The sequence below is a fragment of the Cyclopterus lumpus genome, chromosome 5, assembly GCF_009769545.1.
Source record: "Cyclopterus lumpus isolate fCycLum1 chromosome 5, fCycLum1.pri, whole genome shotgun sequence".
NCBI lineage: Eukaryota > Metazoa > Chordata > Actinopteri > Perciformes > Cyclopteridae > Cyclopterus > Cyclopterus lumpus.
In genome coordinates this window covers 25,232,723-25,251,782 of record NC_046970.1, presented here as the reverse complement: position 1 = coordinate 25,251,782, position 19,060 = coordinate 25,232,723, and the positions used below count along the sequence as shown (strand labels likewise).

Genomic DNA, 19,060 nt, shown 5'->3' with positions numbered 1-19,060 from the left:
TCCTGGAAAGGGCGCCGCCTGCCGACTCCATAGTTCTCCTGGGAGACTTCAACGCTCACGTGGGCAATGACAGAGAAACCTGGCGGGGCGTGATTGGGAGGAACGGCTTGCCGATCTGAACCCGAATGGTGTTTTGTTGTTGGACTTCTGTGCTAGCCACAGTTTGTCCATAACGAACACCATGTTCGAACATAAGGTGGCTCATAAGTGTACCTGGTACCAGAACACCTTAGGCCGGAGATCAATGATCGACTTTGTAATCGTATCATCTGATCTGCGGCCGTATGTCTTGGACACTCGGGTGAAGAGAGGAGCAGAGCTGTCAACTGATCACCACCTGGTGGTGAGTTGGATCAGATGGCGGGGGACTCGGCTAGAGAGACCTGGCAAGCCCAAACGTGTAGTGAGGGTGAACTGGGAACTTCTGGCAGAGGATCCTGTCCGGGAGGTCTTCAACTCCCACCTCCGGAAGAACTTCTCACAAATCCTGAGGGAGGCTGGGGACATGGAATCCGAGTGGACCTTGTTCAAAGCCTCTATTGTGGACGCGGCTGCTCGGGGCTGTGGCCGGAAGGTCATCGGTGCCTGTCGTGGCGGCAACCCGAGAACCCGGTGGTGGACACCGGGGGTGAGGGAAGCCGTCAATCTGAAGAAGGAGGCCTTTCGGGCCTGGCTGGACATTGTTGGGCTGTCTTGGTTGACACGCCTTTTCAGTGTCGCATGGGGGTCGGGAACAGTGCCCATGGACTGGCAGACCGGGGTGGTGGTTCCCATCTTCAAGAAGGGGGACCGGAGAGTGTGCTCGAACTATCGTGGTATCACACTGCTCAGCCTCCCGGGAAAAGCTTATGCCAGGGTGCTGGAGAGGAGGCTCCGACCGCTTGTCGAACCTCGGATTCAAGACGAACAGTGCGGATTCCGTCCCGGTCGTGGAACAGTGGAGCTGAGCCGGAAGGCAAAGCTCTCCATTTACTGGTCGGTCTACGTTCCAACCCTCACCTATGGTCACGAACTCTGGGTCGTGACCGAAAGAACGAGATCTCGGATACAAGCGGCCGAAATGAGCTTCCTCCGTAGGGTGGCCGGGCTCAGCCTTAGAGATAGGGTAAGGAGCTCGGACATCAGGGGGGAGCTCGGAGTCGAGTCGCTGCTCCTTCGTGTCCAAAGGAGTCAGCTGAGGTGGTTCATCTAGTCAGGATGCCTCCTGGACGCCTCCCATTAGAGGTTTTCCGGGCACGTCCAACTGGTAGGAGGCCCCGGGGAAGACCGAGGACACGCTGGAGGGATTATATCTCCCGGCTGGCCTTGGAACGCCTCGGGATCCCCCAGAATGAGCTGGAAAGTGTTGCGGGTGAGAGGGAAGCCTGGGTCGGCCTGCTGAACCTGCTGGCACCGCGACCCGACCCCGGATAAGAGGTGATCATGGATGGATGGATGGAGCATAATTTGATCTGAAATCAGCCGGTTGTTCTTCCAATCTCTCGTATTGTGGCCTCGCGCTCTTATCGGCGTTATGAATGCTCGCTGATTGTGACGCCCTCGGTTTTCTTTCATGTACTCAGATACAACTTCTCTTTTAATACGTCGGCACCTGGCAGAGCGCGCGGTGCCTGTTGAACTCGCACAATAGGGTCATTGTTATGTTAATACTCTATTGTGTTCGCAGCGCGCGGACGTTCATTTGTTGTTGACGCCTCACAGATTCTCATAAAGGGCGTTTTTATGCTTTCACAATATGAATGCTTTTTTTGTTTTTTTGTAAATATCTTCTGGGTCGTATTAAAAAACGAGTCGTGGTTCACTCACAGATGAAACACACTTTCAGTTTCTCAGAGAGAAGAGAAAGACTGTTGTTGTTGTTGTTGTTGTAGAAGAACGGGAATTTGTTTGTTGCCGCAGAAGAAACTCAGTTTAAAATCCTTTTTTGTGTTGTTTCTTTACAATTCGACGAGTCCATTTACTAAAGTATTGTACTGTACAAATTGCAGGTACTTGTACTTTTTCCATTTCATACTTCTACCTCTCAGAGCTACATATTGTACTTCTGAGAACGTGGCACACAGAAGGCTACTTTTGTCAAACTGTTGGTGAAGTTATTGATTCAACTTGGTGGAGGGGGGGGGGGGGGCACTAGGTGTGTCAATAAACAGCTTTTTGTTCTTTGTTCTCCTGAGATTGTTTTCCATTCAACGCAAAGCAGGAAATACAGGAGACGAGAGAGCTTTTAATAATTTATTTAAAATGTGTGTTTTATTGAGATGTTGAATGTTTGAACAGGATCAACTTGATGAACAGACTTCAGAAATGTTGTCGCCTTTTGAAGTTTTGGAAAGATATTCACATTTTCTACCGATGTTGACGTCGCATGAATTTCAGTTAATTTCTTATTGTTGTTTTTTTAAGCGCGACGTCACATCTTCAGTAGGCGGACATCGAAACGTCGTGACCCCGAAACTCCATTGAGACGCTCCTACTGCAGCGATGACATCGTGGTCCAATCCCATGTTGCTATGAACACACACACACACACACACACACACACACACACACACACACACACATATACTTTGGACAGACATGGATGTAAAGTTGGTCGGTGGCACACGAGCACGAGGCGGTACTTCTAGTTTTCACTTGGAATTCTTTCTTTTTTTAAGAATTCAATGATGAACAAGCTTTCCTATAAATTCTTTGAAAACAAATTAAATAATTCCCAGTATTTTCGCAGCTTGCTCTTCCACCCTGCAACATTAGTCGGCTTGTTTTATTGATGGAAAGCTGCTAAAATTCAGTGATAAGCACGTTTTCCTATAAATTCTTCACAATAAAAGCCCCCCGGCCCCCCGTTAAAGAAACCAACATCTCCTCCTTTAGCATCGGCAGGAAGTGGACGCGCCTCAGACCGTCGGATGGTTCCTCTCCTCTCGATCAGGAATATGATGAGTATTCATGAGCATGCAACGTGCGGTGGATTAAAAACGCACGAGGCATGTCGGACTTTCTTTTGTGTGTGCGCTGCTACTCTTGCATTAGCTTTCCGTGTGCGTGTGCGTGTGCGTGCATCAGATAAGAACTTCACACAAAGTGTGTGTCGCCGTCCTCGTGGATAACGTGAGGTCACCGCGGCTGCAGCGAGCGCGGCGCCCCGCGGCAAAGCCGTGTTGTCGAGTCGCGAGGAAGATTGTGCGTTTGTGTAATTATGTGATATCGCCCTGAGTATCTGTCAGACAGGCTCACACACACACACACACACACACACACACACACACACATCTAGAACGGTATCCAGTGACCTTGAGGCGAAGTGTCAAAGGACTTGGTTGCATATGCATGTCAGTGTGTTTTTCTCCTTTTAATCCCTTTTCTATCGTCCTGTACAAAACAGTTCAGCTTCCCTTCTCTCCTGCAAGACTCTCTCACCTGTTAGCCACACCCACCTCGTTAGCTCATCCTGTTAGCCACACCCACCTCGTCAGATCATTCAGATTACCTGTTAGCCACACCCACCTCGTCAGCTCATCCTGTTAGCCACACCCACCTCGTCAGATCATTCAGATTACCTGTTAGCCACACCCACCTCGTCAGCTCATCCTGTTAGCCACACCCACCTCGTCAGATCATTCAGATTACCTGTTAGCCACACCCACCTCGTCAGCTCATCCTGTTAGCCACACCCACCTCATCAGATCATTCAGATTACCTGTTAGCCACACCCACCTCGTCAGCTCATCCTGTTAGCCACACCCACCTCGTCAGATCATTCAGATTACCTGTTAGCCACACCCACCTCGTCAGCTCATCCTGTTAGCCACACCCACCTCATCAACTCATTCAGATTACCCGTTAGCCACACCCACCTCGTCAGATCATTCAGATTACCTGTTAGCCACACCCACCTCGTCAGATCATTCAGATTACCTGTTAGCCACACCCACCTCGTCAGCTCATCCTGTTAGCCACACCCACCTCGTCAGATCATTCAGATTACCTGTTAGCCACACCCACCTCGTCAGCTCATCCTGTTAGCCACACCCACCTCGTCAGATCATCCTGTTAGCCACACCCACCTCATCAACTCATTCAGATTACCTGTTAGCCACACCCACCTCGTCAGCTCATCCTGTTAGCCACACCCACCTCATCAGATCATTCAGATTACCTGTTAGCCACACCCACCTCGTCAGCTCATCCTGTTAGCCACACCCACCTCGTCAGATCATTCAGATTACCTGTTAGCCACACCCATCTCGTCAGCTCATCCTGTTAGCCACACCCACCTCATCAACTCATTCAGATTACCCGTTAGCCACACCCACCTCGTCAGATCATTCAGATTACCTGTTAGCCACACCCACCTCGTCAGATCATTCAGATTACCTGTTAGCCACACCCACCTCCTCAGCTCATCCTGTTAGCCAAACCCACCTCGTCAGCTCATCCCGTTAGCCACACCCACCTCATCAACTCATTCAGATTACCCGTTAGCCACACCCACCTCGTCACCCGTTAGCCACGCCCACAAACAATGGCTGTGCGTGCTCACAGTAACCAGCCCGTTTATACATTCTCAGGTTCTAGCGTTCCGTCTCTTTTCCGTCCCTCGTTCTTCTCAAGAGGAGAACTTTGTGGTTCTAGACCTTCTAATATCGGTCGGGTCAGCTCAGCATTGTTTCTGTATGATGCAACATTACGAGGAGGCGGTGAGGGCGTCTCCTTCGTCCTCATGGTCAGCGGTGTGTGTGTGTGTGTGTGTGTGTGTGTGTGTGTGTGTGTGTGTGTGTGTGTGTGTGTGTGTGTGTGTGTGTGTGTGTGTGTGTGTGTGTGTGTGTGTGTGTGTGTGTGTGTGTGTAACGTGATGTCTTGCGTGTTTGTGTAAAGGATTTGGTGAAAGCTTGAGGGAAGCCTGCTCTCCTCCACAGAGCCGTGTCCGTTAGTATTCACACACACACACACACACACACACACACACACACACACCTCGCAGGTGCTTGTGTGTAAAGCTGGATGTTTTTAATCTCCACCCTCGACCCGGTAACAGGCGATGCTGCCTGTGTTCACATTCTTGGATCAGTAACGGATGCCTTGTTGATGTTGTGCCTGCTGGCTGTCGGGTTCAGGGCCGGCCTCATTGTTAGGATCAATGGTGGTAACGTTCTTCTTAATGTGTGAGTGTGTGTGTGTGTGTGTGTGTGTGTGTGTGTGTGTGTGTGTGTGTGTGTGTGTGTGTGTGTGAGTGTGTGTGTGAGTGTGTGTGTGTGTGTGTGTGTGTGTGTGTGTGTGTGTTCCTGTTTATATAACTGTGCGTGTCGGTCTTGTACAGACGCATTATTTAGTCTGTTTTGGGTGTCGGTGCAGGTGCCTAAATCCGTGCGTGTGCATGTGTGTGTGCATGTGTGTGTGTGTGCGTGTTCCTGTGTGTGTGTGTTGATGAGCAGCCTCTGGGGTCCATTATGCCTGTGACAGCCCCACAGCGGAGGACGCAGCCAGCCAGATAACTTAGGAAAGTGGTTTAAAGCAAAATTGAATACACACAACTTATGAATTATTAAACTCATTACACCTCTGTGAAGATCGCTAAACTGCAGAACGACAACAATGGCCTCCTTTTCCTTTTCCGCTGTCACCGCGGAGGAGTCAAAATGTGTCACCGTATGGAAAACTCTTCAAACGCCGAGGCAAGAAACCACTTGTTCATATAGAGAGAGACATGTAACTTTCATGACCTCTGTTTGTATATAAATGTATATGAATAATGTTTAAATATGAAATAATTGCACCTGCCAATCATAGTAAAGCATACCCTGCTTTATGGTCCATAATCTACTAAATGAACCTCATGCTGTCAGACTTGAGAGAAGTAGATTCATTTTCTATTCACTTCTATACAACCAGAGGAGTCGCCCCCTGGTGGTCAGGAGAGAGAATGCAGCTTTATCACATGAAGCGTAGACTTCTATACAACCAGAGGAGTCGCCCCCTGGTGGTCAGGAGAGAGAATGCAGCTTTATCACATGAAGCGTAGACTTCTATACAACCAGAGGAGTCACCCCTGGTGGTCAGGAGAGAGAATGCAGCTTTAACACATGAAGCATAGACTTCTATACAACCAGAGGAGTCGCCCCCTGGTGGTCAGGAGAGAGAATGCAACTTTAACACATGAAGCGTAGACTTCTATACAACCAGAGGAGTCGCCCCTGGTGGTCAGGAGAGAGAATGCAGCTTTAACACATGAAGCATAGACTTCTATACAACCAGAGGAGTCGCCCCCTGGTGGTGGTTGGCGTGATGCCGTAAAAGGTCCAAACAAAAGTTTTATTTTTTTAAGGCTTTTTCAAAACACATCAATGAATAATGTATACGTTCATACATTTTCTGGACCAATCAAGGCAATTGGGGATTGCAACCCATCCACAGTTCAAACACACATAGGGGCAACACACACACACACGCACACACACACACACGCACACACACACACACGCACACACACACACACGCACACACACACACACACACTTTCAGCTAACATGCGTCTGCTCGGATTGTGGCTGGAAACCCACGTCGAGGGGAATAAGCAAGGATTTATGTTTCAACTTTTTTAAGTACAGAAAAATGTAAAAGCGCTCGTTAAGCCCGGTGACAGTATCATTAAATGTGTCCTACATTCAGGAGCGTTTGAGTCAATAGCTAAAAAAGAACTTTTGCAGTGTCTTTGTTGCAGTGAAATTGAGTCTTGAAGGCAGTTGGAAACGAGTGTGAACGTAATTTAAAGTGGAATTTAAAAAAAGCACAACTGAGGAGATAAAGGATTTTGCAGGACTTCCTTTCCAGCCGCTTAACTCTGTTGAAAGTAAGCTGGTTTAAAAGGTGCCGGAAAGCATTAAATATCTATTTAAAAAAAAAAAAAACATATTTACTCTGCAAGTTTTTACGGGGGGGCATTTATGTTTAAGCTGCGGTGTATTTCGTCCCTGATTACAATGCAACTTAATGACACTTCTGGAAGTGGGCATGGAAGTTGTGTGGAATTGGCTTATGAATCGTTAAACTTCTTCCGCCCCTCCGACGAGGCCGAGGCAGTAAAGTAGGACACATCCGCTCCCATCGGAGCCACAACAACAACAGACGCTGTCAAAAACTGAGTTATGGAGTCTGGGTTAGCAAAACACTTCATTTCCTACATGTATCATAGATGAGACCTCAGAATACGCAACATCAAAGCGCCTCTGATTGAACGCTTATGACTCCTTAATAACTAGGATTATGAAAGAAAAACACTGTGTTAAAATAATTAAAGCGATTCTTCACTCTAATTATATTAAATCAATATTGTCACACACCAGCCTCACAGAGATATTGGAGTTCAGTCAGTGACTACAAAATATTAAAGATGATAATATCTTTGGGCGTTTCTGGACCAAACGGCTCTAAGGAGCTCCTTCAAGGGTCATTTGTTTCCCACCAATAGGAACGCTGAAGTGACTTAAACCGGTCGGCCGTGAGTTTTTCTCCAGTAATAAGAAATGTATGAACTACCCTGTATTCCACTATCGCAGTGACACAAGTGGGCGTCACCAACGTACCTGAATCAGCTTCTTTGGCCCAGTGGGGTGCTTTGTTGGCGACTACTCCGTTAGTCCTTTTGCTAACTCTACTGGGTTAGCATGCCTTTTTGCTAACGTTATTGGGTTAGCATGCCTTTTTGCTAACGTTATTGGGTTAGCATGCATTTTTGCTAACGTTATTGGGTTAGCATGCCTTTTTGCTAACATTATTGGGTTAGCATGCATTTTTGCTAACGTTATTGGGTTAGCACGCCTTTTTGCTAACGTTACTGGGTTAGCATGCCTTTTTGCTAACGGTACTGTGTTAGCATGCCTTTTTGCTATCGGTACTGTGTTAGCTTGCTGATCCGCGGCTCTGGCTCGGTGGGTCTGGGCTCATGAACAAGTTACCTTCTGGACTTCACTGTTGGCCCATTATTTCGCGTTGTCTCCCATTTTCTAACGTTACAAGTGGTTGTTTTTGTGTCGTCTGTTGTGTACACGGCTAACCTAAGTAACCAAATTGTGTCACCCGGGGCTGCATTCGTGTTTCGACCAATCACCGTGTACTCGAGTCCCTCCCGGTTCCTCTTGAACTGGGCGAGTACGATACTCTGAAATAGGAGTTGGAAAATAAAAAGTCCCTCAAAACAGCGTTCTTCTTGCTGTGGAGACGTAATTACAATGTGGGTAGTTTAAAAGTGCAGTTCTAGACCGACACCTGTGGAGAACTGAATTTATAACGCATCAAATATTAAAATCCTTACACGTCTCTGCCAGAAGCCATAAGACGGGACATCTGTTGCCCCCTGTGACGCAACAATGAGGGCCAAACACGGAGGAAACTAAGATCAACACAAAAATATTGAATAGCAGTTACAAGGGCTTCATCTTACAACGTCGTATATACAAACTATATGGGATATATATATTTATATATATATATATATATATATATATATATATATATTTATAAATATATATATATGTATACATATTTATATATATGTATACATATTTATATTTATATATATGTATATATATATATAAATATATATATATCACAAAAGTCTTTTAGATTCTCGCTCTGGAGTTTTCTGGATTTTAAGTTTTACGAGTGGTGATTTTGATTTGTCTGCAACTTTTAATCGGTACAACTATTTGAAGTGTGTAGAGGAAGACGTGCACACATGAAGTGTGTAGAGGAAGACGTGCACACATGAAGTGTGTAGAGGAAGACGTGCACACATGAAGTGTGTAGAGGAAGACGTGCACACATGAAGTGTGTAGAGGAAGACGTGCACACATGAAGTGTGTAGAGGAAGACGTACACACATGAAGTGTGTAGAGGAAGACGTACACACATGAAGTGTGTAGAGGAAGACGTGCACACATGAAGTGTGTAGAGGAAGACGTACACACATGAAGTGTGTAGAGGAAGACGTGCACACATGAAGTGTGTAGAGGAAGACGTACACACATGAAGTGTGTAGAGGAAGACGTACACACATGAAGTGTGTAGAGGAAGACGTGCACACATGAAGTGTGTAGAGGAAGACGTGCACACATGAAGTGTGTAGAGGAAGACGTACACACATGAAGTGTGTAGAGGAAGACGTGCACACATGAAGTGTGTAGAGGAAGACGTACACACATGCAGCAGCAGCAGATGTCTTTGTGGAGCAGATTATTGCTGTTGTGTATTTGGTGTGAATGATCACAAACGCTGTAATCCGAACCTGAACCAGAGTTATATGGATACTGTGTGTCTCTGTTTTTGTGTAGATGACGGCCCGTATGGAAAAACCAAGGACATCTCTGGACCAGAGCAGACCATGGCCTCCAGAAGACACAGTATACCAGGTATATACGACGTCCACCCATCCTTGATGAACACACTGAGTTCAGGACTCTGAAGCGCTCTGTGTTTGATTGGCAGGGCGACTTGATGCCTGCAGACACAAACAAGGTCCCCGCTTGACTCAAAGTGTTTTCCCAGCAGCCCTCGGTACTCTGGGCCATAGTGTGTGTGCATTTACGGTGTTATTTATTTATACATATGTATATATATGGTGGCTTTGCACGCGTTGCGTAACATCGTGACGTCACAACGTTATTGTTATTGATTAGTTACATTGTTACAGTTGTTTTGTTCCGTCGTTCTCTTACATTGCTACATTACATTGTTGAGTCCCGTTGTTTCGTTGATACGTTACATTGGTGTGATCCATTGTTTCTGTTTTATTGCTACATTAACTTATTAAGTTCCGTTGTTCTGTTTTGTTGATACATTGTTGTGTTCCGTTGTTCATTGCATTGCTACAATACATTGTTGTGTTCCGTTGTTCATTGCATTGCTACAATACATTGTTGTGTTCCGTTGTTCATTGCATTGCTACAATACATTGTTGTGTTCCGTTGTTCATTGCATTGCTACAATACATTGTTGCGTTACATTGTTCCATTACATTGCTACATTACATTGTTCCATTACATTGTTGCGTTACATTTTTGTGTTACATTGTTGCGTTACATTTTTGTGTTACATTTTTGTGTTACATTGTTGCGTAACATTTTTGTGTTACGTTGTTTTCGTTACATTTTTGTGTTACATTGTTGCGTTACATTTTTGTGTTACGTTGTTGCGTTACATTTTTGTGTTACGTTGTTGCGTTACATTTTTGTGTTACATTTTTGTGTTACGTTGTTGCGTTACATTTTTGTGTTACGTTGTTGCGTTACATTTTTGTGTTACGTTGTTGCGTTACATTTTTGTGTTATGTTGTTGCATTACATTTTTGTGTTACATTTTTGTGTTACGTTGTTGCGTAACATTTTTGTGTTACGTTGTTGCGTTACATTTTTGTTACGTTGTTGCGTTACATTTTTGTGTTACATTTTTGTGTTACATTTTTGTGTTACATTGTTGCATTACATTTTTGTGTTACGTTGTTGCGTTACATTTTTGTGTTACATTTTTGTGTTACGTTGTTGCGTTACATTTTTGTGTTACGTTGTTGCGTTACATTTTTGTGTTACATTTTTGTGTTACGTTGTTGCGTTACATTTTTGTGTTACGTTGTTGCGTTACATTTTTGTGTTACGTTGTTGCGTTACATTTTTGTGTTACATTTTTGTGTTACATTTTTGTGTTACGTTGTTGCGTTACATTTTTGTGTTACCTTGTTGCGTTCCGTTGTTCCGTTACATTGTTCCGTTACATTGTTCCGTTACATTGTTCCGTTACATTGTTGTTGACTCTGTTCCTTATTATTATTATTTCAGTACAACATATTCATAACAGTGTTTCCAATATGTGTGAGAGCTGGATAACATTTTCCTGATAAGATGTCTTCCCTCAGTTCTCTGTTAATAACAGAAACCTTTTCATAAGTCTCTCCGTGTTTTGTACACATCGTCTCATGTTCGTGTTACGAGAGCGTCAAAATTAAATGATAGATAAACTTTATGAATCCCAAATGTCTGCGGAGAAGAGAGAAAAAAATAATAATAATTTTGGGATGATTAATTTCAGAGGAAATCCGTCAGCATCAAACTACATTTGTAAAAGTGTGTGTGTGTGTGTGTCTGTGTGTGTGTGTGTGTGTGTGTGTGTGTTACCCTAAACAGAGATAACTGGTGTGTGAGGCACCAGTGTCGCCTGAGGGATTTACCTTATCCAGCCATCTATCACACCAAAGCTTCATTGTGTGTGTGTGTGTGTGTGTGTGTGTGTGTGTGTGTGTATTTGCACAGAGAGAGACAGTCCATCAGGACACCTTCTTTAACTTTTTACATGTCATTTCAACACCGATGTTCTCGTGGACGCTTACGGGCAAAAAGAGGAATCTTGAACCACTAAACCTTCACAAAAGGAAGCGTGTCAACACGTGGCTCTTCAGAGCTGTAATCCTACACTTTTTGTCCAGACCTGATCCATGTCGACATTTATTTATTTATATAAATATATATATATATACATATATTATTTTTTTTTAAATATATATTTATTTATATATGTATTTATTTATATATATATATATATATATATATATATATGTATGTATACATTTATTTATTTAGATATGTATTTATTTATATTTATATATATATATATATATACATTTATTTATATTTATATGTATATATTTATTTATAGGCACCCCGATAACGGCCTTTAAAATGTTTTAATCCACAAATCTTTTTACTTGCTTCGTCTACTTAAATTTGAAATGACCCGATTATCCCGGTCATGTGTCGTACAGTGCAATTAATACCAATTAATAAAGGTATTCCCCCTTCTTGGGCTGTTTGATGTGCTGGTTTCCAGTAGTGAACTTTAATGGATGTAAAAAGGTGTGTTTCTAAGAACCTCACAGGGAACACACACACCTCCACTATCAAGAACCTGCAGGCCAAATACTTGAATACGTGCATTGTTTTGTTGTTTTCATAAAGGTGTGTTTTACCACACACACACACACACACACACACACTTCACCCTGGAGACTCGTGACTGGTTGCTGCCGCCTGCGTTGACCTTTCAAGGCCGGGAACCTTTCAAGTGAAATGAAATGCATGAAACACTGAATGCTTATCTTATCTGATGCTCACATTTACATTAAAGCTGACTCCCTTGTTTTCTGCGAGGGGGGGGGGGTTGTGGGGGGGGATCAGTGTCTCACTCGAGGACATCTTTTGGTTCATCTTTCTTGTAACTCGGCTTCCCTTTAATCCGGAAACAGAGGGCCGCCGCTAACCACTTTCCACCTCTCTGCTGTGTGTGTGTGTGTGTGTGTCTGTCTGTGTGCACATCTGTGTGTGTGTGTGTGTGGGTTCGTCCTTCTCTTTCCGTTTTCTGTGTGCGTGTCTGTATTTGTCTTTATGTGTGTGTTTTGGGTTAGAAGCTCTGCGGGGGGTGACCCTGGTGGAGCTGGTGAAGAAGGAAGGCAGCACGCTGGGCCTCACCATCTCAGGAGGAACCGACAAGGACGGGAAACCGCGGGTATCGAACCTGCGGCCCGGAGGACTGGCGGCCAGGTGGGTGCAAGAAGAGGAGGGGGCGACTCCTCTGGTTGTATAGAAGTATATGCTTCATGTGTTAAAGCTGCATTCTCTCTCCTGACCACCAGGGGGCGACTCCTCTGGTTGTATAGAAGTCTATGCTTCATGTGTTAAAGCTGCATTCTCTCTGCTGACCACCAGGGGGCGACTCCTCTGGTTGTATAGAAGTCTATGCTTCATGTGTTAAAGCTGCATTCTCTCTCCTGACCACCAGGGGGCGACTCCTCTGGTTGTATAGAAGTCTATATAAATGACTCTACTTCTCTTGATTTATTCCCTCAGTAAACATTGTAAACATTAGTTTTTGGTCTCAATCTCTAGTTTCAAGTCTTCTTCAATACAGCGTGATGTTCATTTAGTACATTATGGTCATTCAGAGTCAAACAGACCATAAAGCAGGGGATGCTTTATGGGCGGGGCTACAAGGTGATTGACAGGTCACTACCATGGCGTCTGGGAGTTGTCCGTGAAAAGTTAATTGTATCCATGTTGGTCTTATTCAGCCTTCGGTTGAACTTAGCTCCACCCTCGGGTGTCACTTCTGGTTGCAAAACCAAGATGGCGACGGCTCAAATGCTGCCTCAATGCTTCAAAAACCGTAGTCCACAAACCAATGGGTGACGTCACCGTGACGACGTCCACTTCTCCCGTCAAGGGCATAAACCAAGCGTCCCCTCTGCCCACCCGCTCTCCTCCCCCTCCAGGAGCGACCAGCTCAACGTCGGCGACTACATCAAGTCGGTGAACGGCATCAATCTCACCAAGCTGCGGCACGAGGAGATCATCAGCTTACTGAAGAACGTGGGCGAGAGGGTCCTGCTGGAGGTGGAGTACGAGCTGCCCCCTACAGGTGAGTACGCGTCGCTGTGAGGGTCCTGCTGGAGGTGGAGTACGAGCTGCCCCCTACAGGTGAGTACGCGTCGCTGTGAGGGTCCTGAAGTGATCAGCACAATGCGAAGAACCTCAAAAACCTTTGAATATATTCCATAAACTTTAGTTTTTGCGTCCAAATGCCACAATATGTGTGTGTTATGGCTCAACACTTGGGTGGAGTACGCTCCGTTTAGACCATTTAAACACCTTCATTCTTTGCTCATATACAGATATATAAATATATGAGAATCAATATGTATTTTATGAAAACTAAACCATCAGTAAAGTAATAATCTGGTGGCAATTAAAAAGTAAAAAAGGTGTGTTTCTTGTTGTGTTGTAATCGTATAGCATAATCTCATTACATTAAGTCAATATTTGTACTTTATTACTTTACTTAATTTACTTAAATGTTTGTATATTGAATGTTTCTGCCCTCTCGCTCTCAAAGCTCCAGACAGCACGTCGGGGGTGATATCGAAGACCATCGACATGTGTCTGCACAAAGAGGGGAGCAGCTTTGGATTCGTCATGAGAGGTGACAGAACTATATGTTATTATATAACAGAACTATATGTTATTATATATGTTATTATATAACAGAACTATATGTTATTATATAACAGAACTATATGTTATTATATAACAGAACTATATGTTATTATATAAAAGAACTATATGTTATTATATAACAGAACTATATGTTATTATATAACAGAACTATATGTTATTATATAACAGAACTATATGTTATTATATATGTTATTATATAACAGAATTATATGTTATATAACAGAACTATATGTTATTATATATGTTATTATATAACAGAACTATATGTATAACAGAACTATATGTTATTATATAACAGAACTATATGTTATTATATAACAGAACTATATGTTATTATATAACAGAACTATATGTTATTATATAACAGAACTATATGTTATTATATAACAGAACTATATGTTATTATATATGTTATTATATAACATAATTATATGTTATTATATAACAGAACTATATGTTATTATATATGTTATTATATAACATAATTATATGTTATTATATATGTTATTATATAACAGAATTATATGTTAGTACATGACAGAACTATATGTTATTATATATGTTATTATATAACAGAATTATATGTTATTATATAACAGAACTATATGTTATTATATAACAGAATTATATGTTATTATATAACAGAACTATATGTTATTATATAACAGAACTATATGTTATTATATAACAGAACTATATGTTATTATATATGTTATTATATAACAGAATTATATGTTATTATATAACAGAACTATATGTTATTATATAACAGAATTATATGTTATTATATAACAGAACTATATGTTAGTATATGACAGAACTATATGTTATTATATAACAGAACTATATGTTATTATATATGTTATTATATAACAGAACTATATGTTATTATATGACAGAACTATGTTATTATATAACAGAACTATATGTTATTATATAACAGAACTATATGTTATTATATATGTTATTATATAACAGAACTATATGTTATTATATATGTTATTATATAACAGAACTATATGTTATTATATAACAGAACTATATGTTATTATATATGTTATTATATAACAGAACTATATGTTATATAACAGAACTATATGTTATTATATATGTTATTATATAACAGAACTATATGTTATTATATAACAGAACTATATGTTATTATATATGTTATTATATAACAGAACTATGTTATTATATAACAGAACTATATGTTATTATATAACAGAACTATATGTTATTATATAACAGAACTATATGTTATTATATAACAGAACTATATGTTATTACATATGTTATTATATAACAGAACTATATGTTATTATATAACAGAACTATATGTTATTATATAACAGAACTATATGTTATTATATAACAGAACGATATGTTATTATATAACAGAACTATACGTTATTATATAACAGAACTATATGTTATATAACAGAACTATATGTATAACAGAACTATATGTTATTATATAACAGAACTATATGTTATTATATAACATAACTATACGTTATTATATAACAGAACTATATGTTATTATATAACAAAACTATGTTATTATATAACAAAACTATATGTTATATAACAGAACTATATGTTATTATATATGTTATTATATAACAGAACTATATGTTATTATATAACAGAACTATATGTTATTATATAACAGAACTATATGTTATTATATGACAGAACTATGTTATTATATAACAGAACTATATGTTATTATATATGTTATTATATAACAGAACTATATGTTATTATATAACAGAACTATATGTTATTATATAACAGAACTATGTTATTATATAACAAAACTATATGTTATTATATAACAGAACTATATGTTATTATATAACAGAACGATATGTTATTATATAACAGAACTATACGTTATTATATAACAGAACTATATGTTATATAACAGAACTATATGTATAACAGAACTATATGTTATTATATAACAGAACTATATGTTATTATATAACATAACTATACGTTATTATATAACAGAACTATATGTTATTATATAACAAAACTATGTTATTATATAACAAAACTATATGTTATATAACAGAACTATATGTTATTATATAACAGAACTATATGTTATTATATGACAGAACTATGTTATTATATAACAGAACTATATGTTATTATATATGTTATTATATAACAGAACTATATGTTATTATATAACAGAACTATATGTTATTATATAACAGAACTATGTTATTATATAACAAAACTATATGTTATTATATAACAGAACTATATGTTATTATATAACAAAACTATATTTTATTATATAACAGAACTATATGTTATTATATAACAGAACTTTATATTATTATATAACAGAATTATATGTTATTATGCTGGAACGGTGTCACTGAAGGAAGATATAAAACATAAAGATATTGCATCATTTGTTTTTCCTACGATGGTTTCAACTGATTTATCCCTAAAAATTGCAAACTGTACATACTTTGGATATTAAAAAAAAAGATTTATTTAAGTTGTTTGACTACACGACGACCCGACGGTTTGATTTGGTGTGATCAGCTTTCACCTTTTGCTCTTCTTGCAGGCGGTACCCACGAGGACTGGCACAAAGCACGCCCCCTAGTGGTCACCTACATCAGGCCAGGAGGTCCTGCAGACAGGTAGCACTGACTGCAAACTCTCAAACCTGTATATATATATATATATATATATATATATATATATATATATATATTTATTCATTTATTTATATATATATAAATATATACAGTATATTATTTTTCATTTATATATATATTTATTTATCTTTATATATATATATATATTTGTATATATATATATATATATATATATAAATACATATGTATTTATTTATATATATATTTATTTATATATATTTATTTATATATACTGTATACATATATATATATTTCCATATATATATATGGTTATACATGTGCATACACAGAAGCCAGCATATTAATGCTCGTACAGTTATACTGAGACTCATGTGGGGGGGAAAAGGGCAAAGTCTAGGAACAATGAAAGCCGTTCACTGGCCTCCGCTGAGCTGAAACCATCTCCTCCAGTTCCAGTCAGGGAGTCTGGGAGATCTGTCAGCTGCATGCGAATAAACCCCCGAGGATAATGATGTCACTTCCTGTGACCGTCACTGGTATGTTGACAGTGGCGTGTTACTCATAGCTGCAGCAGCATGAATCACCTCGTATCCCGTGAACGTCTCAGCATCATGTGTCGCTCTCCGTCTTCGAGACAGTTTCCTCTGAATGTCAGCGAGTGTTTAACTGATGTAACGCAGCAGTGGTTCAAATGCATGGTTTCCATTTCCTGTATGAGTAAGACCTGTACGAGGTACCTTTACATTGGAACACTTTGCTTTCTTTCATTTCTGATGTGTTGGTCCTCGTTTGAATCAGGTAAAACTTGTGTACGTTCTGGACTTTGGGCCAATTGGATGGTTGAAAGTCTGCTTCGACCTCATTGGTTGATCCTGCTTTTCTGGTTCTTTTTGTACCGATGAGCTAGATACTCGGTCCTTTGTCAGCACTAATATGTCATCCGCAGAACCTTTTTGGACATTGTATGTATTCGTTATTTTCACCCCAACAACTTCTGATCAAAACTATTTACAGATTTAATCATAATCACGCAGTCTTGTTGGACCTTTGTGGCGCTCATGAGACGGAAACCATTAAAACCAGTGAGGTGTTTCAGAGCCTCGCCACCTGTTGAAGGTTATAGGTCTCATCCGTCCATCACTGACCCGAAGCCTCAAGTCATACCCCCATTAACTCAGACAGTTGGCCTCCTCCACTTCCTGTTTGATGGCCTCCTCCACTTCCTGTTTGATGGCCTCCTCCACTTCCTGTTTGATGGGCGTAAGAGGCCATCTTAACTAATTACTCATGATTTTGACTCAACATGAAGCCAATGAACCTTTCAAGTCTTTCAATGCAACAGGAAGTTAGCTAAAGGTGCACTCTGATTACAAAGATAACATATAACGTGATAACTAATGCAGTATGAAAGAAACGTCATCACCTGAGAAGTGTTTCTATCACTATGTTTGTGTTGGTCACCAAGGGATTGTGGGTAATTGGATAGATTTCGATTGTTGCCCTGCGTGCGCTAGTTTGCTGCTCGTAGAAATGTTTATATTTATATACACTACAACTAATATGGATGTTTTTTTAATCTTTATCGCCGTCACACAAAGCTCACGGCTTGGTTCCCATTCCACAACCTCCGTAGCTGACCGAGCGGCGTCTCCACGGTTACTCACGAGGACGCGTTAGCTCAACCGAAGCGCGAACGCCTTTTTTTCTTCTGATCGCTCGCCGGCTTCAAAGAGTCGACTTTAAAAACGACGGAGAAGCTATTTTTAATCCGCTGGCGACTTCCTGTGAAAGATGAGTCACGAATCGGGACTCGTGCAGAAGAGCGAAGAGGAAACTCGGCGGGGAGAGAACGGACGCTCGCCGGAGACCTCGAACGCGTCTCGTAAAGAACCGTTTCAAGATTGATTGCAGCTGAACCAAATCTATTGATTTGTGCAGATGATTGATGGCCTTATTGGGGATAGATGGACAAAAACTTAATTTAATTCCATTTTTACTATTAAGTTATTTTGCCCCCGAAGCTCATCTAACACCCATCTGAAGGAAGTCATCTTCAACAAGAAAGAAAGATTTGTTTTGTTTTGATGAAGCCAGGTTCAAAATTATTGCTCCAGTTCGTTAACATATTAGAATCAAAGGTTCCTGCAGAGAGAATTTAGGATATTTCTTTGTATCGCTTCATGAATCTGAAAATACTTTAATATAACGTCTTTCTCCATGCTTTTAGGAATAACATGTTGAATACATGTAGGTTATGAATGATATCTGAATAAACACCTCTGTAGAAACCTTCAGGTGATATGTAGGAATGAAAGTGTAAAGTTTGGTGGATGTAAGAGTGAAGTGGAGATTTAT

The 19,060-nt window shown here is 40.5% G+C and overlaps 1 protein-coding gene across 1 annotated transcript in view; it reads left to right on the top strand.

The window, feature by feature from the left end:
• Nucleotides 1–19,060, top strand: part of grip2b (glutamate receptor interacting protein 2b) — a 78,175-nt gene that overhangs the window by 26,056 nt on the left and 33,059 nt on the right. The window contains exons 2-6 of the mRNA XM_034532171.1: nucleotides 9,330–9,407; nucleotides 12,449–12,584; nucleotides 13,313–13,458; nucleotides 13,933–14,019; nucleotides 16,651–16,726. Of these exons, the coding sequence (XP_034388062.1) occupies nucleotides 9,330–9,407; nucleotides 12,449–12,584; nucleotides 13,313–13,458; nucleotides 13,933–14,019; nucleotides 16,651–16,726 (523 nt within the window). The remainder of the gene's footprint in view (nucleotides 1–9,329; nucleotides 9,408–12,448; nucleotides 12,585–13,312; nucleotides 13,459–13,932; nucleotides 14,020–16,650; nucleotides 16,727–19,060) is intronic.